Source organism: Hylobates moloch, unplaced genomic scaffold (assembly GCF_009828535.3).
Source record: "Hylobates moloch isolate HMO894 unplaced genomic scaffold, HMol_V3 SCAFFOLD_12, whole genome shotgun sequence".
Taxonomy (NCBI): Eukaryota; Metazoa; Chordata; class Mammalia; order Primates; family Hylobatidae; genus Hylobates; species Hylobates moloch.
The window spans coordinates 3,572,730-3,600,150 of NW_026652287.1; the positions used below are offsets into that span (position 1 = coordinate 3,572,730).

A 27,421-nucleotide genomic window follows, 5' to 3' on the forward strand; every position below is an offset into this window, starting at 1 on the left:
ACCAATAAGTCTTGCTGAAATCCCTGTGGCTTGCAGGTTAAAAAAGGACTTATAAGCACTTTAGGTGCCTCTGGAGGGTGAAAATTCTAAACAAGACCCACTTTTAGGCTTACTGATTTAGTTAAATGAAGTCTGAGAGCAGCTCTTTGATGTTTATCAATTTTCTATGTCCTTTCCCTACCAATTGAATTAATTCCTTAGTTTCGTGTCCCGTAAGACTGATAGGCTTCTCCCAGCCTAGGGAAAATTGTGTAGCCTTTGGCAATTTGGCATGCATTTTTCTGTAGTGATATAGTAGAGGACTGAGAACCCATTTACGTAGAGGCTGCAGGCAAAACCTCCCCCAGTTTCAAAGAGCAGATGCTTTATGCTATCAAGAGGACTCTATCAACAGACACAAATTAAATATTCATGCTGGGTTTCATGGAATTGATGTTTGGAAGCTATAAATGAAGTGTACGTTTCTTAAAAGAACCTTCATTATCAACATCTGTAGTTGTCAATCTTTGATATATGCTGAGTGTACTCAACAGCATTTTCATCGTATTGTCAGACTTTTCTTATCAGGGAGACTGATAAATCACCAGATTTGGTATTTCTGATACAAAAAGTACCTTGTTATTTTGAAAAGTTACACCCGAAGCTGAGTGTTTACCCTGTGCCTGTCACATTTCTTATAAGTTTTAGCCTCCGTTGTTGGAACTGGACAACATTGGCACAGCTGGATCACACGTGTGTTGCTGGTCTAGAGGCACCTCAGCAAGGCAGCCTGGATTCAGACCCTCCTAGAGAATCCTGGACCTCCCAGTTCAATGGAGAAGTCAGCTCTGGAGAAGCGGAGAGAGGCCACAAGGACACATTCACTGAATGATGCCCCGGAATTGCTGAACTTCTGATTTTCCAAGACAAACCAGAAGTCCGGATCTTATGCATATTTTCTCATTTTCAAATGTTTTGATCCATTGAAAAATAATTAAATCTGTACAGTCCAAACAAATCATTTCCATGGGCCAGATGCGATCCTCGGAACCCTAGTTGATTAACTGATCGTAACAGCATCAGAATTGATTTTTGTTAAATGGAAGGCATTAAACCTATGTGCCTTGAGGAGTATTATTCAGCCGTGAAAGGAACGAAACACTGCCCCGTGCTACAGCATGGATGAACCATGATGGCATCACATTACGTGAAAGCAGCCAGTCTCAAAAGACCACACATGGCATGATTCGATTCAGGTTGAGTATCTGGTACTGGAAAATTCAGGCAGACAGAAAGTAGATTTGTGATTGCCAGGGCTGAAGCGCGGTGGTAGTGAGGGGTGGGGAAGTAGCTAAGGACATAGGATTTTTTTTTTTCAAGGCAATAAAAATGTTCAAAAATTGACTGTGGTAATACTGCACATATCTGTGAATATGTTAAAAACTAATGAATTGCACACTTTAAACGGATGAATGTTATGGTATATGAATTTTATCTCAGTAAAGCTGTCCAAAACAAAAAACAACGCAGCAATGGAAAACCTCTAGGTTTTGAGAAAGGAGCTGACATTTTCAGCACAAAAAACCAGCCCACAAAATCTGTGGGCTCTGCACCACTCCCCACCGGATTACTAGACCATCCCGCTAAACTCAATTCAAAAGTTCAACTACGGTTTCTAACAACCTTAGGTCAATGGCACGTTCTCCAAAACGCACATCTCAGGCTTCTTCACACTGTGCACACCATGTTTTGTTATCATCCACCCAATATTGCCCAGCTAAGGATTATAAAGGGGGAAACAAATTCATCATCTTGTACACAGGGTCGATGTCCTGGGATTCCCAGGCAGCCTTAGCCTCACATTTAAAATCAGGTAATAAACATACACACCGTGGAATACTATGCAGCCATAAAAAATGATGAGTTCATGTCCTTCGTAGGAACATGGATGAAGCTGGAAACCATCATTCTCAGCAAATGATCGCAAGGACAAAAAACCAAACACCACATGTTCTCACTTATAGGTGGGAATTGAACAATGAGAACACTTGGACACCGGAAGGGGAACATCACACACCAGGGCATGTTGTGGGGTCGGGGAAGGGGGGAGGGATAGCATTAGGAGATATACCTAATGTAAATGATGAGTTAATGGGTGCAGCACACCAACATGGCACATGGATACATATGTAACAAACCTGCACATTGTGCACATGTACCCTAGAACTTAAAGTATAATAAAAAATATATATATATTTAAAAAATAAATAAAAATAAAATCAGGTAAATACTGTGGTTTTCTCTTCCTTGGAAATTCCACCTTAAAAACATTAATCTTGAGAATAAAACTGGCTTAAAGTCTTAAACCCATTCATGTGGCTTTGTCTTATTAATGAAGAGAAGGATGTACGACCCATTATGTGGGGGCCCAAGGTTAATCCAAACCCCTCTCCTAACACAATGCATTGAAACGCATGGGATTTATAACATAATCAAGTGTCTTCGGAAAAACTCCAACTTGCGCCGTATATATATGTGTACTTCCTAATGCAGGACAGATGACAGATTTTCTTAGTGGATCAAAAGAAGTTCTTGTTATTATCGCTTGGCATCTTGTGTAGCAGTTAACATAATAAATAAAAATCCATATTTGGCCACATGCTTGAGGATGTCAGGAACGTGTGGTCCATGAGTTTAGCAGCTTACTGAATTTAAACAGAGGCAGTAACATGGCCTAGGTTCTCCCCAGAGTTAGAAATTCCTCCTTGAGGGGATTTCAGTAGCGCTGCCTAATCAGCTTAAGGAGTTAGTTAAACAGCTGTCACTTAGCTTCTTAATTCTGAAACTTGACGCTAAATAAGATTTGAAATTAGTTATGCAAAACTAAGCAGTGCTTTTGTGATACAGGAGATTTCTTCAGGCCGCTCAGAATGAAGGAGACCTTATTCCCAGACAGCAGGGGTTGTGGGGTGACCCAGAGACATGAATCGGGGGTCCTGGGAAAACATTCGCCTTGTCGTTGAGTCCAGACAACAGGGCAAGGGTTCCTAACGAAGTCACAAAGGGGAGCCCTTAGGCCAATGCACACTGCAAATGTGTTTGTTCAAACTTCACAGTGCATTTCGCAAAAAGTGAGCCAAATGTAAAAGTTAGGAGATCTCACCTACAAATATTGATTCTTGGCTCCTCTGGGAAAATCAGGACACGGGTCAGTCTGGTTCACATTCCTACAAGGCAGCAATTACCTGGAGCTGTCACTTCCCCCTCTGGCTTAGGTATGAGGTCGTAGGTTACCAGGTGACCATTACCACCTCCAAGGCCCCGGGTTAGAACCAGAGTTTGACACCACATCCTGGGACGATTGTCTGGGCCAAGGTCTGGTGCCGCGACAGACAGGGGCAAACGGTATGAGAACCTTCCTGTCCCTTGAGTTGCTTCTTAAGTCCTAACCTGTGGGCTCTGCAAACCCACATGCGTAGGTAGGTGTGCATGAGAAGAGATGCTCACAGCCCATGCCCTGTGATCCTGGCCAGGCATTTCCTCCAGAGAGAAACCAAATGTCAATTTGCATAGAAATGAAGGTGGCTAAGAACTCATGTTCCTATAGTTCATTCATCCTTTCTTATCGCAAGCCTCCAATGCTTCACTGAGAGTTCACTGTTCTTGGCAATGAAGTCCCATTCCAGAAAGAAGTTTAGTTTCCAGAGCAAACAAATGATGCGAAAATAACACGCAATCAACATCACCCTTGAAAGTCCCTCAAACCACCCATAAAATACAGCTTATAAGGCTCAAAACTTCCCGTCTTTCTTTCAGCATTGACACATTATTGTTCCTTGGCTGAGCACCAAGTGGAGATGTTGGCTCGTGCTCAGGGATCCTGGGTGTGAAAAATATGTATGTTTAATACTAAAGCTACTGACAGTGCAGTGAGATGCTCACACTGTGAGTGGCTGTGGGGGCTGAGGGCCACTGGGGAAACAGCAGGTTCCTGCCTCCCATAGTGCAGGACAAACTTGAGTGCATTGAAAGGCACGGCAGGTTATGTCTCCTTCCCTCCTCTTCCTCTCCTGCCCTTCCTCTCTCTCTTGCTTTTTCCTTTTGCCAGGAACATATTGAATCCATGCAAGTCATTGCATATGTTAGGATACTACTACTAAGCAGTAGTATCCTTATTTACAAATTAATAATGCCAAGTACTGTCTTAACACTGCCTGCACTAACTCATTGGATCTGCATAAGAACTCTCTGTGGTACATACTACTTGGAACCTTGTTTTTCACATAAGAAAAATGAGATGCAGAGAGTTTCGGTAACTTGCAAAGTCACAAAACATGGAAGTGACAAAGCTGGGATTTGAACACAGGCCACCTGAGTCCAAAGGCTGTGCAGGTGGCGCACAGAAAAGATTCTCCTGCATCTCATTTAACACCACTGTGAAGATGGGGAAACTTGGCCTCGAAGAACTGACATACCTTGGCCAAAGTCCTGCATCTGATGCTGCGTAAAGCTAGGACTCAGATCCCTCAGACCAGGTCCCTGTCTCCACTCCCAGGCTGGTTGCGGAGATCTTAAAGTCAGGCAGCGTGGATGACGCCAACAATGGTGAACATGTAGCTTTGCTTAGCATGTGCCAGTCGTGGCAATAACCACCTTTCACGTATGAAATCCTTCCCATCAACCCAATAGCATGGAAACTTTTCCAGTCCCCATTTCGCAGATGAGAAAACAGACACAGTACAGTACAGTACAGTCACTATTTCGCCGAAAGTCACAGAGCTAGTCGGCATGGGAACTGAGATTCCAAGCCAGGCTGTCTGGCTCCAAAGCTCGCGCTCCTCACCCTAAGCTCTCCTGCTTCCGTATTTATTTTATATAATGTCTGTAATAAAATATAAACAATATGCACACTGATTATTTCCCCTTGGGGAGATTAAGGAAGATGTAGCATTTGAGTTGGGCCTTGAGTTTGCTTAGGATAATTTAAAAACAAAAACAAAAAACAGTTTCTACCTCCCAGGTTCAAGGGATTCTCATGCCTCAGCCTCCCAAGTAGCTGGGATTACAGGCTTGGCCACCATGCCGAGGTAATTTTGTATTTTTAATAGAGACGGGGTTTTGCCATGTTGGCCAGTCTGGTCTCAAAACTCCTGACCTCAAGTGATCTGCTGCCTCGACGTCCAAAGTGCTGGGATTACAGGCATGAGCCACCGCACCCTGCCTGCTTAGTCTAATTTTTAATAGCAAGCTCCACTAGTATAATAAAATATTCTTTCTAAATAGACTATATTCTGTTTTTGAAAGGTATGTCTGTTACCTAAAGCCAGCTCTGGTTGCACAAAGCTCACTGTATACAATGGAGTCCATACTTGCTGGTGACATGAAGAAAGTCGACAAAATCAAGAATTTTTGCATTCGTTTCTGCATTTTGAACATTTCTCCCATTTTAAATGTGCATATTTAAAACAAATTTTGTATCAAGTAAAAAGAAGTCCTGATGTATGTAGCAGGTCTAGAGAACATATTCTTCGGAACAGAAGACAAAAGATTCTGATGGGGGATCCCCGGGAAAATGGCAAGGTCAGTGAAGAGCTTGGCAAAACCTAAGATTATGAACAAGGTAAATTGTATTAACAAAAGAGGAAAAAAAAGAAAGGCAATGAGTAACTCCAGGAGACACAAAGTATTATAATGAAAGGAAATAGAATCCAAGGACAATTCTTTGCCCCACCGCAGTGGTTCATAACTGAGAGTGATTTTTCTCCCTCAGGAGACATTGGCGATGACTGGAGACATTTTGGGCTGTCATACTCGGGGGATGACAGATGCTACTAGCATCTAGTGGGTGGAGGCCAGAGATGCTGCAATGCACAACCTACAAGGCGTAGAACATTCTGATAACAAAGAATTGTGCAGCCCAAAATATCAACAGTGTCAAGTCAGAGAAAGCCTACTCCACAGTGAACGATATTTGTAAGAGTATAATAGATACGTTAGTGGATTTCAACTCTGAGATCCAACCTTTGTACAAAGCACAGATGACTTCATTATGTTTCAGAACACAATGTAGATGTTATCATCCTTGAGAGTATAAAAGTAAAAGTTAGAAATGAGAAAAGTTAGGAAGCTAACACCAGAGATGAACCAAAGAGGAGCTTTAGCAGTGTTAATATTATCATCTTGCAAAGCGGGAGGCGGGGGTTATCGGTTATCTATTGCTGCACAAGAAACCAGCAAACCATAGTATCCTTATTACAACAACAGCCATTTATATTATGTTCTGCCATGTGGCTCCGGGGGTCTACAGGACTCTGCCAGGTGGCTTCTGCTCAGGGTCTCCTGTTGAGTGCAGCAAGGTAGAGGCTACGTAGTCCTCTGAAAAGCCTCTGCATTTACACGTCTGCTGTGGGGGACGCTGATTACAGTCTGGGCTGTTGACCAGATCACCTGCATGTGGCCTTTCCATGCGGCCAGGGCTTCTTCACAGCATGGTGACTGAGTTCCAAGAGCAAGTGCCCCCAGCAAGAAAACAAGGTTGAAGCTGTCTTGGCTTTTAGGACCTAGCCTCAGAAGTAGCAACTTCCACTGCATTCTAGAGGAAGTGATGCTTGCTACTTCCGAGGCTAGGTTCCAAAAGGTGATACAGCTAGAGGTGAGTCCTAAGGCTGGCCGGTGTTGAAGGGGGGAAAACCAGACTCCACTTCCACATGGCAGGAATGTCGAAGAAACTGCAGGCATGTTCTTAAACTAGTCAGGGACCAAGGCATTGTCTCTTTCTCCCCCCAGCTTTATTGAGCTATAACTGACAAATAAAAATTGTGTATGTTTAAGGTGTATAATATGATGTTTTGATACATATATACATTGTGAAATGATTGCCACTATCAAGCCAATAAATTCATCACTTCCCAGAGTTACCTTTTTTGGTAGTGAGAGCATTTAAGAACTATGCTCTCAGCAAATTTCAAGTATATGATATATTATTATTAACTACACTAAACATGCTGTACATCAAGTCTACAAAACTTACTCATTTTACGACTGAAAATGTGTACCCTTTAACCACAATTCCCCATTTCCCCCAACACCTCACCCAGTTCCTGGCAACCACCCTTCTACTTACCATTTCTATGAGTTCAACTTCTTTAGATATCACCTATAAGTAAGATGATGCAGTATTTGTCTTTGATTAGAGGTGTAGTTCCTTGAAATTATAAATACAGCCAATAGAGAAATCAAAAGGGGAACATGATCATATGCCTGAGAAAGGAGAGAAAGTAGAAGGCAGTCAGAGATACAGTTTCATTGATCATACCAGGAAATCAGTAGCTAAAGTCTAAAACTGTTATATCAAAAAAGGGGAATATAGCATATTATTTAGATATATGGGGAAAAACCTTTATAACATAGAAGAGTTGAAAACAATTGCCTGAAGGAAACAAAAATGGAATTAGGGAAGGGTGGAGTCTGCCATGGCATTTCACTGTAAACCCTTTTGGAAGGGTAACATTTTAACAACGAGCTTGGATAACCTTGATAAGATTTTGGCTTTAAAAAGTATTGATTACACGTCAAAGTGATAATATTTTGTATTTATTAAGTACAATTTATTAATAACTTTAGGGACAAAAAAGAACAACAGCAACAAAAATGTTTTTTCTCATTACAAAAAAATAAGTCAATTTAACTTACTTGTTTTGACTTAAGACCAATGAGAAATCATGAGGCAGTCCCCTTTCAGGTTGCATCAGTTAAGATGGTGATTATCTGTGAGTAACAGAACTTGGAAATCAATGGTTAGAATGAGCAAGCTCTTAATTCTCTCTGCAAACGTGCTTGGAGGTGGATGCCCAGGGCGAGTGTGGCCATGCTTCCGGCATCCAGGTGCTTCCTTTTTGACTGGTCACTGTATTCGCTTCCTAGTGCTGCTGTACCGAAATGATGAAGTAACACGACGTGGTGGCTAAAAACGAGAAACTCACTCCGTCACTGTTCTGGAGGCTGCAAGTCTAACATGGTGTGACCAGGGCCATGCTCCCTCTGGAGGCTCTAGGGAAGCATCCTTCCTACCTCCTCCAGCTTCTGTGGTTGTGCCAATTCTTGATATTCCTCAGCTTATGGACGGATCACCCCAATCTCTGGTGCCATCTTCCTGTGCCATCCTCCCTGTGTGTCTGTCTGTGTTTTTTCTTCTTGTAAGGACACCCACAATCCCACCTTAATCCATTAAGACCATGTCTCAACTAATCACATCTACAGAGATACTGATTCCAAATAAGCTCACATTCTGGGTCTCCATGTGGACATGAACTTTGTACTCAACCCACCATGGTCATCATTCATCTGTGCTTATTTATCAGACATTTGGGAGGGTATTTACTAGTTACCAGGCGCTGTTCTAAACACTCTACAAATATTAACGCACCAAATCTAGGACAAACCCAAGAGGTACATACCATTATTATGCTCATTTTATAGCCGAAAATAATTAGGCACAAAGAGTTAAGTAACTTGCTTGGAGCCACCCCGCTAGTAGTGTCACAACCAGGATTCAAATGCAAGCAGTCTGATACGGTTTGGCTGTGTCCCCACCCAAATCTCATCTTGAATTGTAGCTCCTATAATTCCCACATGTGGGAGGGACCTGGTGGGAGATAATTGAATCATGCATTCGGGCGGTTTCCCCCACACTGTTCTCGTGGTAGTGAGTAAGTCTCAGGAGATCTGATGATTTTATATGGGGTTTCCCCTTTCGCTTGGCTCTCCTTCTCTCTTTGCCTGACGCCATGTAAGACATGCCTTTGTTCTTCCCTCAGCTTCCACCATGATTGTGAGGCCTCCCCAGCCACCTGGAACTGAGTCCATTAAACCTCTTTTTCTTTATAAATTACCCAGTCTTGGGTATATCTTTTTTATCAACTGTGTGAAAACAGACTAATGCACAATCCAATGAGAGATTTCCCTGCACTGAACTATTAATAGTTCACTACACTGACACCACATGTCTTTTAACCACATACCACCACCTTTGAGTCACAAGATGCAGTTTAACTCCAGCATTATCTGTGCCTAGTGGGCAGGAAGAAAGGAAAGACAACTTTCAGAATCTGCTTAGTTCGTCTTATTTTTTTCATTTTAATTTAATTTAACTTTTATTTTAAATATGTGCAGGATTGTTACAAAGGGAAATGTGTCATGGAGGTTTGTTGTACCAATTATTTCCCCACCCAGGTATTAAGCCTACTACCTGTTGGTTGTTTTTCCTGATCTTCTCCCTCCTCCTAACCTCCACCCTCCCATAGGCCCCAGTGTGTGTTGTTACCGTTTATGTGTTCATGTGTTCTCATCATTTAGCTCCCACTTATAAGCGAGAACATGTGGTATGTTGTTTTCTGTTTCTGTGTTAGTTTGCCAAGGATAATGGCCTCCAGCTCCAACCATATCCCTGCAAAGGACATGATCTCATTCTTTTTTATGGCTGCATAGTATTCCATGGTGTATTTGTATCACATTTTCTCTATCCAGTCTACCACTGATGGACATCTAGGTTGATTTCATGTCTTTGCTATTGTGAATACTGCTGCAATATACATGCACATGCCTGTGTCTTTATGGTAGAATGATTTATATTCCTTTGGGTCTATACTTGGTAATGGGATTGCTGGGTCAAATGTATTTCTGTTTTTATCTCTTTAAGGAATCAGCACACTGTCTTCCACAAAGGTTGAACTAATTTACACTCCTACCCACAGTGTATAAGTATTCCCTTTACCCCACAATGTCACTAGCATCTGTGGTTTTTTTTAAATCTTTTTAACAATAGCTATTCTGACTGGTGTGAGATGGTGTCTCATTGTGGTTTTGATTTGCATTTCTTTGGTGATCAATGATGTTGAGATTTTTTATGTGATTATTGGCTGCATGTCTGTCTTCTTTTGAGTTTTTGTTTGTTTTTTTCACAAAATTTTCTGGAAGTCTCACTAAATGACTTTTATTGATATCTTCTGGGCCAGAAATGTGTCAGAGATTAAGGGCAGCCAAAAACTATAGTCATTTTATTTAGGCATGTTACAGCCACAAATGAAATTGGGGTTTTGTTAGGAAGAAAGGCAGAACAGACATTGAATGGGCAACAAACTGTCTAACACAGAGATCAATCTCTTAAGGTGTTTAGAAACTTCCCTTGTGCAATGTTTTTCTCTATCCATTATTTTCCTTGTCTCTGTTTTACAATTAATTTTCAAAGGTGAACATGAATAAATGACTATGCTGATACTTGAAGCATAACATCCGGATACCAGAAACACAAGGAAATTTAAAAAACAAAAATCAAAATAAAAAAACACTCTAATTCTGATTCCAATCCATCAGACCACACATGACCGATGATGTTGTAACAGACTTGGTCAGGGCCCTACCTATTTCCTCTTACCCTAGCACAGCAGTGTGCTCCCGACCAGGTCCAAGTGCCACTCTCCGTGGGGAGCTTCCTTTGAAACAGTAGAAGTCTGTTTTGTCTGCACATGCAGTGGGCTGGAAGTGCTAAGCAGTGGTCCGTTTAGGAGCAGCACTCAGGTTTGGTGTATAAATACCCCAGCTCCCTCAGCCCTCAGTGAAAGTATTCTTATATGTATATTCTAGAGAATTCCCCTGCAGGGAAATACATCATAATAGATTTCAATCTATTGAGATACATACACATTTACACACTGCTACGGTTGGAATGTCTGTTCCCCCAAACCTGATGTTGAAATGTGTTCCCCAGTGTTGGGGGTAGGGCCATGGGAGGTATTTGGGTCATGGGAGTGAAACCCTCATGAGTAGGTAAAGTCCCTCTCTGGTTGGCAGTGGGCGTGGGGCAGTGATGGAGTTCTCAGTGTTGTTAAGAGCCTGGCACTTCCCCTGTTCTTCTCCCTTGCTTCCTCTACTGCTAGGTGATCTCTGCACATGCCTGCTCCCTTCGCCCTCCTCCACAGGCTTTCTCCAGATGCCCAGTCTTTTAGCCAGCAGAATCATGAACCAAGCAAACCTTTTTTTCTTGTAAATTACCCAGCCTATCTAGGTTTTTTTGTTTTGTTTTGTTTGTTTGTTTGTTTGTTTTGAGAGAAGGCCTCGCTCTGTTGCCCAGGCTGTAGTGCAGTGGCACAATCATGACTCACTGCAGCCTTGACCTTGTTGGGCTCAGGTGGTCCTCCCACCTAGCCATTCAAGTAGCTGGGACTACAGGCATGTACCACCACACCTGGATAAAGTTTTTCTATGTGTTTGTAGAGACAGGGTCTTACTATATTGCCCAAGCTGGTCTCGAACTCCTGGGTTCAAGTGATCCGCCTGCCTCAGCCTCCCAAAGGGCTGGGATTGCAGGTGTGAGCCACTGCACCTAGACTGGTATTTCTTTGTAGCAATATAAATGGACTAAGACACACACAGAATATACAATATATGTCGTGATATACATCATCCCCTGCAGGATCAGCTCCAGGTGCCCACTGTGATAACTGGTTTAATCTACACAAATTGTTAGTAGCCTCCTTTTCCCTGTGTCGCTTGCACACTCCCATATTGAAGTTTCCTGAATGTCCCAGATACATTGCTCTTGAATCATTGTCCCAGGATCTATCTCCAGGCTGGCTCAAACTAAGACATGGGTCATTATTTCTCCAGCAAGACAGGGACAGTTATTGTTTCCCTAGAATGGATGACAGTGAGTCAGCCCCCAGGAAAAATATCTGAAGCCTCACTTTAATGGTTATACCTTTCTCAGTGCCACATCCAGCCTATTGTCTGCTATTCTACCTCCTCCTCGACTCTGGAGTGCCTAAGTTCTGTAGTGCTTTGTTAGAGATCCTTACTGGCACACAGATAATGCCCAAATAGCAGAAAGGGTGTATGAAGTGACAATAAGGATTATGATTGGCTGATGGGAAGGAGATATGTTTTCTAAAGAGAGTCTGTGCCTTTATTTCCTAGGCTCTGAGGTTCTGTGATAAGGTGAACACACAACAATAAGGAAGCTGAGCTTTCAAGGGTTTTCTGGGGTCCGAAAATCAGAGCAGTTGTAGGTCATATCTCAAGCAAAGCTAAGGCTTTGCAGGTACTTCTGCCACTAAACAAGGGTCTCTTTTGTCCTCCTCTTATCTGAAGACTTTTGTGAGTCATCCCTGTACCATTCACCTCCTGGAAAAGGCAAAGCTGTGCAAAAGAGAAAATTCTTGACGTCAAAGAATTGGGAATACGCAGAGGAGGCAGGGAAATACCAAGCCTGAAGGCTCAGTCACTCAGCCCCACTGAGATCTTGGTGGGCAGAAACACATGTGCTATTCAGAGAAAAAGGCAACACCCCAGACATATGGGCTTACAGCTGCTCATCAGTCATTCCCAGCATCATTTCTCATTATATTAACCTGAATGTGCAAAAACATGAAAGGCCTTTTGATTTTTATCGTTAGAGTGGAGATGCTCTTTACTTTTTACCACGAATGTGAGAAATTGTGTTCCCTGAGACTGATGTCAGAAGTGGCCACACTGCTCCCTCGTCTGTCTCTCTCCTTTGTGAGGAGCCAGTTTCGGCCAGCAAGTTAAACAGCATTGTTCCACTTTTTTCCAGAGTACCACTTGTTCCTTTTGATCCTCACCCTTTAGAGTAGAAAAAAGTATTAGGTTGGTGCAAAAGTAATGGTGAGTTTTGCCATTAAAGCTAATTTTTCCTGCCTAGAGGCAGCAGGAAATAGCATCATATACTGATTTTGCCCCTTCATTTTTGTGCCATGTTTTTATTCGAATTAAAATAAAATCAGGCTGGGAACTCACAGAGGAGAAAAAGTGTATGCATAATGGGACTTTGAAGGCCTATGCATATTCCAACACTTTGAAACATGGTCTCTGAACTTCAGGAGCATTCCAAATTGGAGTCTTGTCTTTTAGAATTAAAATAATGAATAATATATGTATTGCTACAACCAAAGCCTAACCCCAATGAGCTGGTTATAGACAAATCTCATCCCATAAAGGAAAAGTAAGATCTTATCTAAGAAATAGTTAACATAATGAAAATAGCTATGTAATTTTAGGACGATAAACTTCTATTCCTTCTGCTGGCATTCTACTAACAGGCATGTTACATTTCACATGGGAATCAAAGTAACAAGAATCTTTGCAAGCTCATCTCTCAAAATGACACAGATACAGCCCTGCTGAGCTCCCAGTCTTAGAAGGAAAATAAAGCGATTGAGTAACTATGAGTGAAAGCAAAATGGCAATTGTGTTAGATCCACCCTAACCAGCTCCTAGCACCCACCCAGATCTTTTGATGTTATTCTGTCAAAGAAAAGACAGATATGTTCAGAGTTAACGGAAGAAACGCAACGTGGCATGTTGATAAAACACCTCTTAGGGACACCACTGGCATGTAATGAGCTGAAACTGAGCAAAGAACATTGTGAGCTAGGACCTGGAAGTGGTATTATACAGAGATGTGGGGTTATATTGGGACTTCTATGTTTTTGTGATAGAAAATGCAATCTCTGCAGAGAAGAATGAGATTCACTTACCGGGTCTTGAGGCTCAGTTTTCTCTATCTGAAAAATGGGCTCCTATAATCTCTCTGTCCCCAACCAGTTAAAAAATCACAAGAATTCTAGAGGAGTAACTGAGGATGAGCATGGGTGCACTGGAGAGAGAGACGCGGGGTGTCATGAGATCCAGAGATGTTCGATGTCTGGGAAACACCACCGAGGCACAGGTGTGCCTGAGAAAACGGGATTCATGCATACAGTGTGAGGAGCTGGGGAGCAAGAAGGTGAGGATGTAAATCCCAGCCCTTTCCCTGTTGAGTCCTATTTATGCACTTAACAAATATTAACACCATTCATTGTAGCTAAGCTCTGTGCTAGGTGCTGGTGAGCAGAAAGCAGATACAGCCCCATGGAGCTTAGAGTCTGGAAGACAGATAAAGGGATTAAATAACTATAGGTAACTGTTAAATAACTGTAGCAACCGTTAGGTGCTACCAAGGGGAAAGGTTCAGGACGTTCTTAATTCTGAAAGCAAATACTTGGGGCAAGCTGGGACATCCCTAAAGACACACGTCTTGAGCTGCTCTATGAAAGAAGGGTTTACAGCAAAATGCATGTTTGGGTGAGTGTGGATGTGTGCTGCATCGTGGGTCACATCAGTGGGGATGTGGGAGTGCTGTTGGAGCCACGATAACATTCCAGACGTGTCTGGAGGCCAGGACCCAGTAAAAGCCTGGAAAATTGAAACAGAGTGAAAGAAAGCCGGAGCAAGACAGCACAGAGAGCGAGGGCTCTCTCCCTGCCCTTGTCTCCCTCACATACCTCACACTGGGGGTGCCGTGCTGCTCATCTAAGCTTCTTTCACAACACCAGGCCCCTCTGGCCATCCATCAGCGGCTTAAGCTACCATCGTCATGTCCACGTTTAGACCTATTTGAGTTAGCTGATGCATGGACTCGGGAGCTGGACTTCCCGGGTTCAGATCCTGCCTTCATTAATTTCTAGCTGGGTGACCCTGGGCAAGTGACAAAACCTCTCTGTGCCATCTGTAAACTGGGAAGAAGAATGTCTGTCTTATCAGGATGCTATGAGGATTGACGAGCCGATATTTGTAAAGCGCTCACAAGGGTGCCTGACACCAAAGTGTTTGCCAAACACAATATTGGTAATAAATTTTCTCCGCCACCTTTTCTGTCCTCCACCCCTTCCCCATCATAGTTGCTCTGCAGAAATCTGGGTGAGGACAGAGCGTTATCTCTTGGCTGCCGTGGTCACCCAGCTGGTGCTGCCCGCCAGGATTTCTGAGCCTGCAGAAGAGGCCAGTGCTGTTTGCAGGGAGGCTGAGGAAAGGCAGGCGGCTTACGCCCAGGGGCCGGGCCGTCTCAGGAGGGGATGTGATGGAAGGGTGTGTTTGGTCTTCCAGGAGGCAGAAATCCTGAACACAGCCATCCTCACGGGGAAGACGGTGGCCGTCCCGGTGAAAGTGGTCTCCGTGGAGGACGACGGCATGGTGACAGAGCTGCTGGAGTCTGTGGAGTGTAGATCGTCTGATGAAGACGTGATTAAGGCAAGTTGACACCTCCCCGCCCCTGCAGAAACCTGCTGTCATGTCAGCTTCTGTGCTCCTGGACCAGCTTGGGACCTCTGGGTCTCACAGGATCCCTCCCATCCCATTCTGGTTATCCTGCCGCTTAAATCAGGACATTCTCCCTAGCACAAATATTGGACAGAATGAAAAGATGCTCTGGCTGATGACTCCGAGTCTGAGAGGCTGTCCCTTGACACTCTGTGTTTGCCGAATGCCCTTGGCCTCTTCCCAGATCCCCAGGGAGACTGTGGTGGGATGCAGGGACCAGCTTACCCTCCACCCGCCCCAGGCAGGGGAGAAGAGGGGAGGGAGCCCTAGAGCCTAGATGGATGGGTATGCGACCACACTCCGGGATGATTCTATAGCACACAGCATTCGTGTAAAATCAATGGTAGCATAAGGTATACAACCACCCCCGGCTTTGATTTACAATACTGGCTAAGGGAGGAAGAGGAAACCATTCTCCATTCCTCTGCCCAGCCCACGAAATTCCACATGAGCTGGGGATGTGGATGAACAGCACTCACCCCTCCTTCCTTCCTCTCAGCCTCTTCTTTCTCTTCTTAAATTGAATGCAAAAATGATTCAAAACAGACGCACACTGGGAGACGGATGGAGGAGGCCGGGAGATGGAGTCTTGCTGTGCCAGGAACCTCATAGCACACTTCCAGCCTGCGGGAGATAAATGGGTTCCTCAGGCTGCCACCGCCCACTCCAGAGCCAGGGCTGCAGTGACAGATGCAGCAGGCACCTCCTCAAAGGAGGAGGCTGCCAACAAAAGCCCGGGACATGGAGAAGGGCTTCACGAGGCTTTGGGAGACTCCCTCCGCATGAGTCCTAGCCATGGCTGGAGCACAGGACAATTCCCAGACAGGAATTGGTGTAACCACTCTGCTCTGAAGCAAACCTTCCGGGAGCATTTTTGTTCACTTAAAACACAGTCAACAAACATGAATCAAATCCCCACTAAGTGCTAGGTACTGTTCAAGACTCTAGGACCACACAAATGAGATGGACATCCATCCTTATGGGTTTCAGAGAGAAGGCAGAGGTGTCAGAAAGCAACAGGGCAGCGGAACACATGACATCATACAGCACTCCTACCTACTCATTCCAGAATCTTCTTCACATCAGCACAGGGCAACTTCCTTCACTGGCTCCAGCCAATATCTAGGCTCATCTTACATTCCTCCCCTCTCTGCATACTCAAGCCTTCATCAAATCCTGTTGGCGATGCCTTCCAAGGATAGCCAGGATCCAGCCCTCCTCGGGTCCTGCCACCACCCCAATCCCAGACACAATCACCTCAAAGCATTGACCACCTTGCTGGTGACCTGGGGCCTGTCCTTGCCTCCTCTCCCATAACCCCTCTTTAGTGCTACAGCCAGGGCGGTCACGGGTGATATGACCATCTCACTCCTCTGCTCGGCCCCTCAGGCTCATGAGCGGACACAGATGTGCAGTCTGATAGAAGAAATAAGACCTCATGTTAGATAGATCAGTTGGGTGATGACAGTTTACAATAATCTATTACATATTTCAAAATAGCTAGAGAATAATACTAACGTTCCTAGCATAAAGAAACAACAAATACCTTAGGTGGAGGCTATCTCAGTTACACTAATTTGATCTTTACAAATTTTATGAATGTATTAAATGGCCACATGGACCCCAAAATATGAACATTAGTTTTGGATCAATTTTTTTATATAAAAAAATTCACTGGCTTCCCCTCCTCAAAGTAAAAGCCAAAGTGTTTACAGAGACAAAATCAAACCTTTGCGCCACACCTGCTGTAACGCTGACCTCACGCTAGGCACAGCCCCTCCGGCTCCCTCCACTCTGGCCACACTGGAGACTTGGCCGCTCCTGTAACAGGACAGGCAGCCCCTCTCCTCCCTCTGCCTTTAACTCTCTTTTCCTGGATGCCTGTACGGCTCCCTCGCCTCATCTTCTCCCCAAGGCCTTTTCTGAGCAGCGTCAGCAAAATCTTCACAGACACCCACAGCACTGCCTTCCCCATCCCTGCTGAACTTCTATTCATATATGCGTATATGTCATACATAGCATATGTTCATGTATTCACAGATACACTATATATTTTTGTTTGTTGTATTCATCATCTGACTGTCCTTGTTGGAACCTAAGCTCCGTGAGGGCGGTGCTGTATTCATTGTCTGACTGTCCTCATTGGAATCTAAGCTCCGTGAGGGCGGTGCTGTATTCATTGTCTCACTGTCCTTGTTGGAAGCTAAGCTCCGTGAGGACAGGGCTGTATTCATCGTCTGACTGTCTTCGTTGGAATCTAAGCTCCGTGAGGGTGGTGCTGTATTCATTGTCTCACTGTCCTCGTTGGAACCTAAGCTCCGTGAGGGCAGTGCGTTTGGGTCCACTTTGTTTGCTGCTGTATTCTTATCACAACAGTACTGGGGGTTTTTTTGTTAATTTTATTCTTTTTGTGTGTTTTTAACTTTTATTTCAGGTTTGGGGGTACATATACAGGTTTGTTATGTATATTGTGTGTTTTTAACTTTTATTTCAGGTTTGGGGGTACATGTACAGGTTTGTTATATATATTGTGTGTTTTTAACTTTTACTTCAGGTTTGGGGGTACATGTACAGGTTTGTTATATATTAACAGGTCACCTGCGTGTCACAGGGCTTTGATTACAGATAATTTCATCACCCAGGTCATAAGCACAGTACTCAAGAAGTATTTTTCTCTGATCCTCTCCCCTTCCCACCCTCCACCCTCCCATAGACCCCAGTGTGTGTTATTCCCCTCCTAGTATCCATGTATTCTCCTTGTTGGTCTCCCACTTGTAAGCAAGAACGTGGAGTATTTGGTTTTCTATTCCTGTGTTAGGATAATGGCCTCTAGCTCCATCCATGTCCCTGCAAAGGACATGATCTCATTCTCTTTTATGGCTGCATAGTATTCCATGGTGTATATGTACCACATTTTCTTTATCCAGTCTAGCATTGATGGCCATTTAGGTTAATTTCATGTCTTTGCTATTGTGAATAGTGTAGCAATGAACATTCGCATGCATGTATCTTTATGGTAGAATGATTTATATTCCTTTGGGTATGTACCCAATAATAGGATTGCTGGATTGAATGGTAGTTCTGTTTTTAGCTCTTTGAGGAATCACCAAACTGCTTTCCATAGTGGCTGAACTAATTTGCATTCCCACCAGCACCGTATAAGCATTCCCTTTTCTCCACAACCTCACCAGCATCTGCTATTTTTTTGACTTTCTAATAATAGGCCATCTGACTGGTGTGAGATGGTATCTCATTGTGGTTTTGATTTGCATTTCTCAAATGATTAGTGGTGTTAAGCATTTTCTCATATGCTTATTGGCCATATATATGTCTTCTTTTGAAAAATGTCTGTTCATGTCCTTTGCTCACTTTTTAGTGGGGTTGGTTTTTGCTTGTAAAATTGTTTATGTTCCTTACTGGTGTGGGATATGAGACCTTTGTCAGATGCTAAGTTTGCAAATATTTTTTTCATTCTGTATGTAGGTTGTTTGTTTACTCTGTTGAGTTCCTTTTGCTCTGCATATGCTCTTAACTTTAATTAGATCCTGTTTGTCAATGTTTGTTTTGGTTGCAATTGCTTTTGGCACCTTCGTCATGAAATCTTTGCCAAGTTCTGTGTCCAGAATGGTATTTCTTAGGTTATCTTCCAAGGTTTTATAGTTTTGAGTTTTACATTTAAGTATTTAATCCATCTTGAGTTAATTTTGTATGTGGTATAAGGAACGGGTAGGTCATTCGGGAGTAGGTTGTTTAACTTCCATGTAATTTTATGATTTTGAGTGATTTTCTTTGTATTTATTTCTATTATTGTGCTGTGGTCTGAGAGTATGGTTGGTATGGTTTCAATTTTTTTTTTGAATTTGCTAAGGATTGTTTTATGTCCGATTATGTGGTTGATTTTGGAGTATATGCCACGTGGTGATGAGAAGAATGTATATTCTATTGTTTAGGGGTGGAGAGTTTTGTAGATATCTATGAGGTTCATTTGGTGAAGTGTTGAGTTCAGGTCCTGAATATCTGTGTTAATTTTCTGCTTCAATGATTTGTCTAATACTGTCAATGGGATGTTGAAGTTTCCCACTATTATTGCATAGGGATCTAAGTCTCTTCCTAGGTCTCTAAGAACTTGCTTTATGAATTTAGATGCCCCTGTATTGGATGCATGTATAGTTAGGATAATTAGGTCTTACTGAATTGAACCATGTACTATATAATGCCCTTCTTTTTTTATCTTTGTTGGTTTAAAGTCAGTTTTTTTTTTTTCTGAAATTAGGACTGTAACTCTTGCTTTTTTTCTGTTTTCCATTTCTTCGGTAGATTTTTCTCCATCCCTTTATTTGGAGCCAATGGATGTCACTACATGTGAGATGGGTCTCTTAAAGACAGCATACCATTAAGTCTTGTTTCTTTATCCAGCTTGCTATTCTGTGCCTTTTAATTGAGGCATTTAGCCCATTTACATTCAAAGTTAGTATTGATGTGTGCAGATTTGACCCTGTCTTCGTGTTGTTAGCCGTAGACTTGTTTGTGTCGTTGCTTTATAATGTCACTGTTCTGTGTATTGAAGTGCTTTTTCAAATTGGCTGGCAATGGTCTTTCCTTTCCATATTTAGTGCTCCTTTCAGGACCTCTTGTCAGGCAGGTCTGGTAGTAACAAATTCTCTCAGCACTTGCTTGCCTGAAAAAGGAACTTATTTCTCTTTCACTTATGAAGCTTAGTTTGGATATGAAATTTTTGGTTGGAAATTTTTTTCTTTATGAATTTGAATATAGGACCTCAATCCCTTCTGGTATGTAGGGTTTCTGCTGAAAGGTCCATTGTTAGCCTGGTGGGGTTCCCTTTGTAGGTGACCTGCCCCTTCTCTCTAGCTGCCCTTAACATTTTTCCTTTCATTTTGACCTTGGAGAATCTGATGATCATGTCTTGGGGACGTTCTTCTTGTGTGATATCTCACAGGGGTGCTCTACATTTCCTGAATCTGAATGTTGGTGTCTCTAGTGAAATTGGGGAAGTTTTCATGGATGATATCCTGAAATATGTTTTCCAAGTTGCTTGCTTTCTTCCTGTCTGTTTCAGGGATATCAATGAGTTGTAGATTTGGTCCCTTTACATAATCCCATAGGCCTTCATCGGAGGCTTTGTTCTTCTTCATTTTCTTCCTTTATTTTTGTTTGACTGAATTATTTCAGACAGCCAGCCCTCAAGCTCTGAGATTTCTTCAGCTAGGTCTATTCTGCTTTTAATACTTGCAATTGCATTATTTAATTCTTGTAGTGTGCTTTTAAGCTCTATCACATCAGCTTCCTTCTTTTTTTGTAATGGCTACTTTGTTCCTTTATCATTTTATTGTGATTCTTAATTTCCTTAGATTGAGTTTGATGTTCTCTTGAATCTCAGTGATCTTTGTTTCTATCCATACTCTGAATTCTATTTATATCATTTCAGGCATTTCAACCTTGTTAAGAACCCTTGCTGGGGAACTAGTGCAGTCATTTAGAAGAAAAAAGGCACTCTAGCTTTTTCAGTTGCCAGAGTTTTTGTGTTTGCTCTTTCTCATTTGTGTGGGCTGATATTTCTTCAGTATATGAAGTTGATGTCCTTTGGATGGGTTTTTTGGCTTTTTTCTTCTTTGAGGTTCTAGGGGGTTTGATTATGGTATAAGGTGGGTTCAGTTGATCAGCTTCAATTCTAGTCTGCTCCTGGGTCTCTGAGGAGCCCCCTCTGATTACTGTTTTCATGCCCGTATTTCTTTTGTTCAGTGTTCTGGTCCATGAGGCTCCTTCAGGAAGGAGCCACAATTGGCAGATAAGCTGTATACTTGCCAGGTTGGTCCTAATCTGCTGTCCATATGCTCCCTGGGGAAATATGGGGTTGTGCCTGCCTGTCCTTAGAGCTCAGGCGGAAACAGGACTGCTGTGTTGGAAGCTCTCTGGATGTGACACGTCTGGCTATGGGAGGCAAAAGAGGGTGGAGTTCCCTGCCCAGACGTCCAGATGTTTCCAGAGCAACAGGAGGCTGGGTCCCTTGGCAAATTTAGGCAGATGTAGGACAACTGAGCTAGAAGCTCTAGCAGGAGTGGCTTGCCTGGTTACCAGTGGCAAGGGTGGGTAACGATGCCTGCCCTGCCCTCCGAATGCTTCCTGGGACCACAGGAGGCTGCACCCACTGGCTGAGTTCCCACAGAAGCAGGGCCACTGGACCAGAAGCTCTAGCAAGCATTGCCCTCCTGGCTGTCAGTCAACACTAGTGTTAAAAGAAAAACCTCAAACAAATTAAATTTAACAGACTTTAATTGAGCAAATAATGATTCACAAATTAGGGAACCCCCAGAATCTGAACAGGTTCAGAGCGACTCTGGAGCTGACATGTGGTCAGATAACATTTATAGACAGAAAAAGGAAAGTGGACCACAGAAAACAGAGTGAGGTGCAGATGCAGCCGGATTAGTTACAGCTCAGCATCTGCTGTATTTGAACATGGTTTGCGGTGTTGGCTACCTGTAGTTGGCTGACACTCAGTGATTGGTACAAAAGCAGGTACAGTGTGGTTGAACGTGCAGTTAGGTTACTGTTCAGTAGGCATGGAGAAACCTTTGAGCCAAACTTAAGCTACATGTGGCAGCTTTAGGCTAAACTTAACACTAGGCATGCAGTAGGTGGTTAAGAAGTGTTTGCTGTCAGCAAATATTTTTTTAAATATGTTTGACAGCAAATATTTCTTGAGCAACTACTGTGTGCCTAGTGTAAAGTTTAGCCTAAAGCTGCCTCACGTAGTTTAAACACTGAAGGGAAAACATAACTACATTACTCAAGGCTTCCCTGGGGGTGTAATACCTGAAGGATGAATTTGTGCCCAGTCTGCCCTGCTGGCAGAGGGAATGGCATGAGAAAGGGAAATAGGAAGCGGTTCTTTCTGCAGGTGGCCACATCTCCAGCCTCCAGGAGTGGCCATGTGATTCAGGGTGGCCAATCAGAACATGGCAAATTCTGGACATGCCATTGGCTCAGGGATAGACACATTATCCAATCAGAGCCAATGAGATGCAAGCTTGAGACTTGGGCAGGAACTCTTGAGAAAGAAATGTTTTTCCTCCCTTTGTTTCTTAGAATGACTCATGAAACCACCCTTGGAAATATAGAGGGTGCAACGAAAAATGAAAAACCTCACAGCATTTATTTTACATCCACCAATAAGCCTCAAAGCCCGATGCACAACTTAAAAATCAAAACCCACAGCTCACACAGTTGTCATTGTGGTGCTCTGTGAATCACAGATGTTGACAAAGAGTCACCTGGTACGTGTGGTGTTTTGGCATCATTTGGAGGCTGTTAAGAAAGAAAGCCAAGGGATTCTCAGAGATGTGTCACAGCCAACTGTGCAGCCCCTGGAAAGCCTCTGAACAGAGAAGTTCTGCCTTTAAAGGCCCCAGTCTTTTTATTTTTATTTGCTTTCTCTTCTTTCCTCAGCCAAAAGCCCAACAGGCTGGTGTGGGCTTCCCCAGCCACATCAAAACCTCCTCTCAGGAAATCCACTGAAAACTCATTCACGCTGAATTGTAAATTGCGTAAAGGCATGCTCTCTTCTGCCTCCCAAGGATGCTCGTTTTGTTTTGTTTCTTTTTTTCAAGAAGGCAACAGGTCCCCAATGAAAGCATTTCAGATGTTTGCAATAATGTACACTGTGATTCTCAGAGGTTGGAAATAATAGAAAATGCCACCTACGTCAACAAGTTAAAAAAAATTGTCACATGATTGAAAAGTCCAGCTTGGGGCTAGCTTAGTGTGTTTTATTTAGAACTCCAAAATATATCACCAGAACATCCCCTCTCTTCCTCTCCTTCCCTCCTTCTCTCTGTTTCTCCCCCTACCCCCACTCTTTCTCTCTTTTTCTTCCTTATAGACACTCTTCTGTATGAGTTTCATTCTCACAGAGCTGTCCTTGTGGGAGCAAGATGGATGCCTCAGAACTGGTTCACATCCAGTGGAAAAGAGTATTTGTCTTCTAGGACATTCCTGTATAAATCCTGAGATATGTTCTTATGGGACCTATTTAGGTCACCTTATCCTTGAGCCCAGCACTGCAGCCCAGGGCTCCAAACATACTGGTTGTCCAAACCCTAAATCATCTCAAAGCACATGAAGTCAATAAGGAGTTTGGGGAGTAGGGTCCCCCAGGGCCAACCTGTGTATTGTCACTACAGAGAAGGGCAGTGGACTCTCTGCAGCAAGAGCAACCCATGTTCCCTGCAGCCACTTAGGAGTGGGATAGCCTCGGGCTTGGGGACATTGTAAGAACCCACAGAGCAGCTGGTGGGAGAGCCGCTCTCTCCTAAAGCCAGCCACACTTCACACACTAGGAGGAAGACTGACTTGGGCTCCTGAAAAATTTGCTGAGGTTTTTGTTTTGGTTGTTGCAACTTACAGGCTCAAGTGTTCATTAACAGGTCCTGAATAAACCAGTATCCACCAAATATTTCAGAAATGTCCACGGATAAAAATCGAAGGGGGCTGTAGCACTACCTGATTACAGCTTCTCTTGGTGAACCTGCTTTATGATACAGCATTTCAACAGCGCCAACATCCACCCTTGCTTCTGCACCAGAGACACACAACAGTGGAAATCAGGTGTAATAAAGCTTGACACATTCTCCTAAGGTGGATCAAAGTGGAATCTTTCTCTCTGTGAGTGTAGAAAACTGCTGTGAGGAGAAGGAGTGTAATTTCGGGGATGGGAGCACAACACTTAACAAGCCGAGTAAACAACTGGGAAGAAGAGAAGAGTGGAAAATCAGAGAAGCTCTTCTGCAGCTATTTTCAGCATCCCGGGTGGAGTGCTTCAGTGTTGGGGCCTGAATGGCGTGGCTCCTCTTCCAGCAGCCTGTTCCTGAGGAGAGGAGAGCAGTGGGGAGTCGGCTTCTGGCAGTTCTCTTTCAGCGGTCCAGCTGGATGCCCGACCACCTGCGCAGCCACAGGGACAGCCCCCAGGAGGCAGCTTCCTAAATAGTCCCTTCTTTTTTTCTCCACGTGCAGATCCTATAACTCTCGATCAGCTTTTTTGTCCCCACCCCAAGAGTTTAGCCAAATGGCTTCAAATATTCAGCTAAGGAATGGAGAAGTTGCAGGGATTGCGCCTCCTCACTGATCCCTGCTGCCTCCTTTGAAGACTTTCCCTGTGTCACCTGCAGGGAAGAGTTCTCAGGGAGCAGACTGGCCACATAACAATAGCATCCCCCGTGTATGAGCATGATACCTTTGATGCACTAACACAAGAGATGCACTTTTGATTAGTGAAGGAGCATCTCTGAGGCTCTTTTATTCGGCAGGAGTAATGGATTAGACTGACCTCCCAATAGACACTTCCTTCAATCCATCATGTGGCAAACGGTGGTCATTTTGATAATAATCCTTCAATATTGGAAAGGACTCTGTAGCTACAGAGTAGGAGTGACCACCTGCGGGATACGGGAATTGGCCCTGTTGGTCCCCCCTCCATCCAGTGGAGATTCAAGTGGATTCGTGGCAGGGAGAGTTAGGGGAAGATAAAGATGAACTGTATCACATAAACTTTGCATACTCACCTGGAATTATTATTGATTTTTAATCACGGCATTCTATTTGGACAGCAAATAGTGGTGATTCTTTCCTAAAGTTGACTTCCTAGTGTTAGGATTTTTGTTATTGCTGGATTAGGAGTTGCTATGGTTTGGCTGTGTCCCCACCCAAATCTTGTCTTGAATTGTTGCTGCCATAATCCCCATGTGTCATGCGAGGGACCCAGTGGGAGGTAATTGAAACATGGGGGTGGGTCTTTCCCATGCCGTTCTCGTGATAGTGAATAAGTGTCATGAGATCTGATGGTTTTATAAAGGGCACTTCCCCTGCACAAGCTCTCTTGCTTGCCACCATGTAAGACATGCCTTTGCTCCTCCTACACCTTCTGCCGTGATTATGAAACCTCCCAGCCATGTGGAATTGTGAGTCCATTAAACCTCTTTTTCATTATAAATTACCCAGTCTCAGGTATTTCTTTAGAGCAGTATGAAAATGGATAATACAGGAGTAAATATATTAGTTTAGAGAAAACAGCATTTCTGGTTCCCATCTGTAGGCTCATCTCGTAAGTTCTTCTTCCACTATATCAATCTGTTTCTAAAACCTAATGTGTGATTTTAGAATTGTTAGTGGATTATTTCACTCCTGATGCAGATTGAAAGTAATTAGAGACAGCCGAGACTGGTGGTTCACACCTGTAATCCCAACAATTTGGGAGGCCGAGATGGGTGGATCGCTTGAGCTCAGGAGTTTGAGACCAGCCTGAGCAACATGGCGAAACCCTATCTCTACCAAAAATACAAAAATTAGCTGGGTGCATGCCTGTTATCCTAACTACTAAGGACTCTGATGAAGGTGAATTGCTGGAGCCTGGGAAGTCGAGGCTGCGGTGAGCCATGATGGCACCACTGCATTCCATCCTGGATGACAGAGCGAGACCCTGTTTCCAAAAAAAAAAAAAAAAAAAAAAGGTAGATGGACGTGTTATAGCAATAATAATAGAAATTGTGATGTTTTTATACTTATTGGATGCTTACTTCATAGCAGGACGCATTTGCTTCTTTAATCCTCACAGCAACCCCATGAAATAGATATTTTTATCAGTTATAGTTTAACACATATATTTTCTCTTTTAATTTTTATCTTATTATAAATTAACAGTTTATAATTATATATATTTATGGAGCACAAAGTGATGTTATGATTTATGAAAAAAATGTGAAATAATTAAATCAAACTAATTAACATATCCTTCACTTCAGATACTTATTTTTTGTAGTGAGGACAGTTGAAATTTACTCTCTGGACACTTTTTGAAATGTACAATATACTATTGTTAACTATATTGTCCACACTGTGAGATAGATTTTTAAAAAATAACTTATTCTTTCTGGCTAACTGGAGCCTTGTACCAAAGCCTCAATGTCTGTAATGACCATTTTACTCTGTGCTTTGATGAGATCCATTGTTTTAGTTTAGATTCCACATATGAGAACATGCAGTATTTGTCTTTCTGGGCCTTGTGTATTTCACTTAGCATAATGTTTTCAAATTTCATGCATATTGTCAAAAATGATACAATGTTTTTTAATGTCTGGATAGTATTCCATTGTTTATATGTAATGCATTTCCTTTACCCATCCATCTGTTGATGGACACTTAGGTTGATTCCATAACTCGGCTACTGTAGGTAGTGCTGCAGTGAACATAGGAGTGAGACATCTCTTTGACATATTAATTTCAGATCTTTGGGGTATATACCCAGAAGTGGGATTGCTAGATTATATGGTAATTCTATTTTAGTTTTTCGAGGAACCTCCGTACGGTTCTCCACAATGACTGTACTAATTTCCATTTCCACCAACAGTGTACAAAGGTTCCCTTTTTGTTACATCCTTGCCGACACTTGCTATCTTTTTAATAATTCTTAATGATTTTTATAATTTTATAATTTTAACAATTCTTAATAACAGCCATTCTGACAGATGTGAGGTGATATTAAAACCAAGGAATGGTTTTAATCTTCATTCCGTAATGATTCGTCATGTTGAGCATTTTAAAATGTATCTATTGACTATTTATAGCTCTTCTTTTGTGAAATGTCTACTCACTTCCCTTGCTCATGTTTTCATTGGATTGTTTCCTTACTATTGAGTTGTTTGAATTTCTTATATATTTTAGATGTTAACCCTTATTGGATGTATGGCTTGCAAATATTTTCTCCCATTCCATGGGTTATATCTTCACACTGTTAATCGTTTCCTTTGCTGTGTAGAAATGTTTATGTTTCATTCAATTTCATTTGTCTATTTTGTTTTTGTTGCCTGTACTTTCGAGGTCAAGTCCAGAAAATTATTGCCCAGACAGAACTCATACTGTGCTTCCCCTGTGTTTTCTTCTAGTAGTTTTGCAGTTTCTGGTTTTGTGTTTAAGTCTTTATTTTAAGTTGATTTTTGGATGTGGTGTGTGATAAGGGTCCAGTTTTATTCTTCTGCATGTGGATATCCAGTTTTCCCAGTGCCATTTATTGAAGAGACTGTCCTTTCCCATTTTGTATTCCTGGAACCTTTGTTGGAAATCAATGGACTTTACAAGCATGGATTCATTTCTAGGCTGTCTGTTCTGCTCCATTGAAAGCGGTATTGTTTTTATCCTCATTTTTGATGTGAGGGAATTGAGACACAGAGAGTTCTGATGCATCATCAGAGATCACATACGTGGTACCCACTTCCAACCCTTT

At 42.8% G+C, this 27,421-nt stretch overlaps 1 protein-coding gene and 1 long non-coding RNA gene across 2 annotated transcripts in view; one reads left to right on the top strand and one right to left on the bottom strand.

Annotated features, from left to right (window-relative positions):
* Positions 1-27,421, top strand: part of TMEM132D (transmembrane protein 132D) — an 832,732-nt gene that overhangs the window by 680,071 nt on the left and 125,240 nt on the right. The window contains exon 5 of the mRNA XM_032168279.2: positions 14,917-15,060. Within this exon, the coding sequence (XP_032024170.1) occupies positions 14,917-15,060 (144 nt within the window). The remainder of the gene's footprint in view (positions 1-14,916; positions 15,061-27,421) is intronic.
* LOC116477690 (uncharacterized) lies at positions 11,916-16,065 on the bottom strand. The gene is made up of 5 exons (XR_004250593.2): positions 15,609-16,065; positions 14,857-15,022; positions 14,316-14,546; positions 13,530-13,648; positions 11,916-12,615 (listed from the first exon to the last, which is right to left on the bottom strand). It is a non-coding gene; the product is annotated as an uncharacterized LOC116477690 (long non-coding RNA).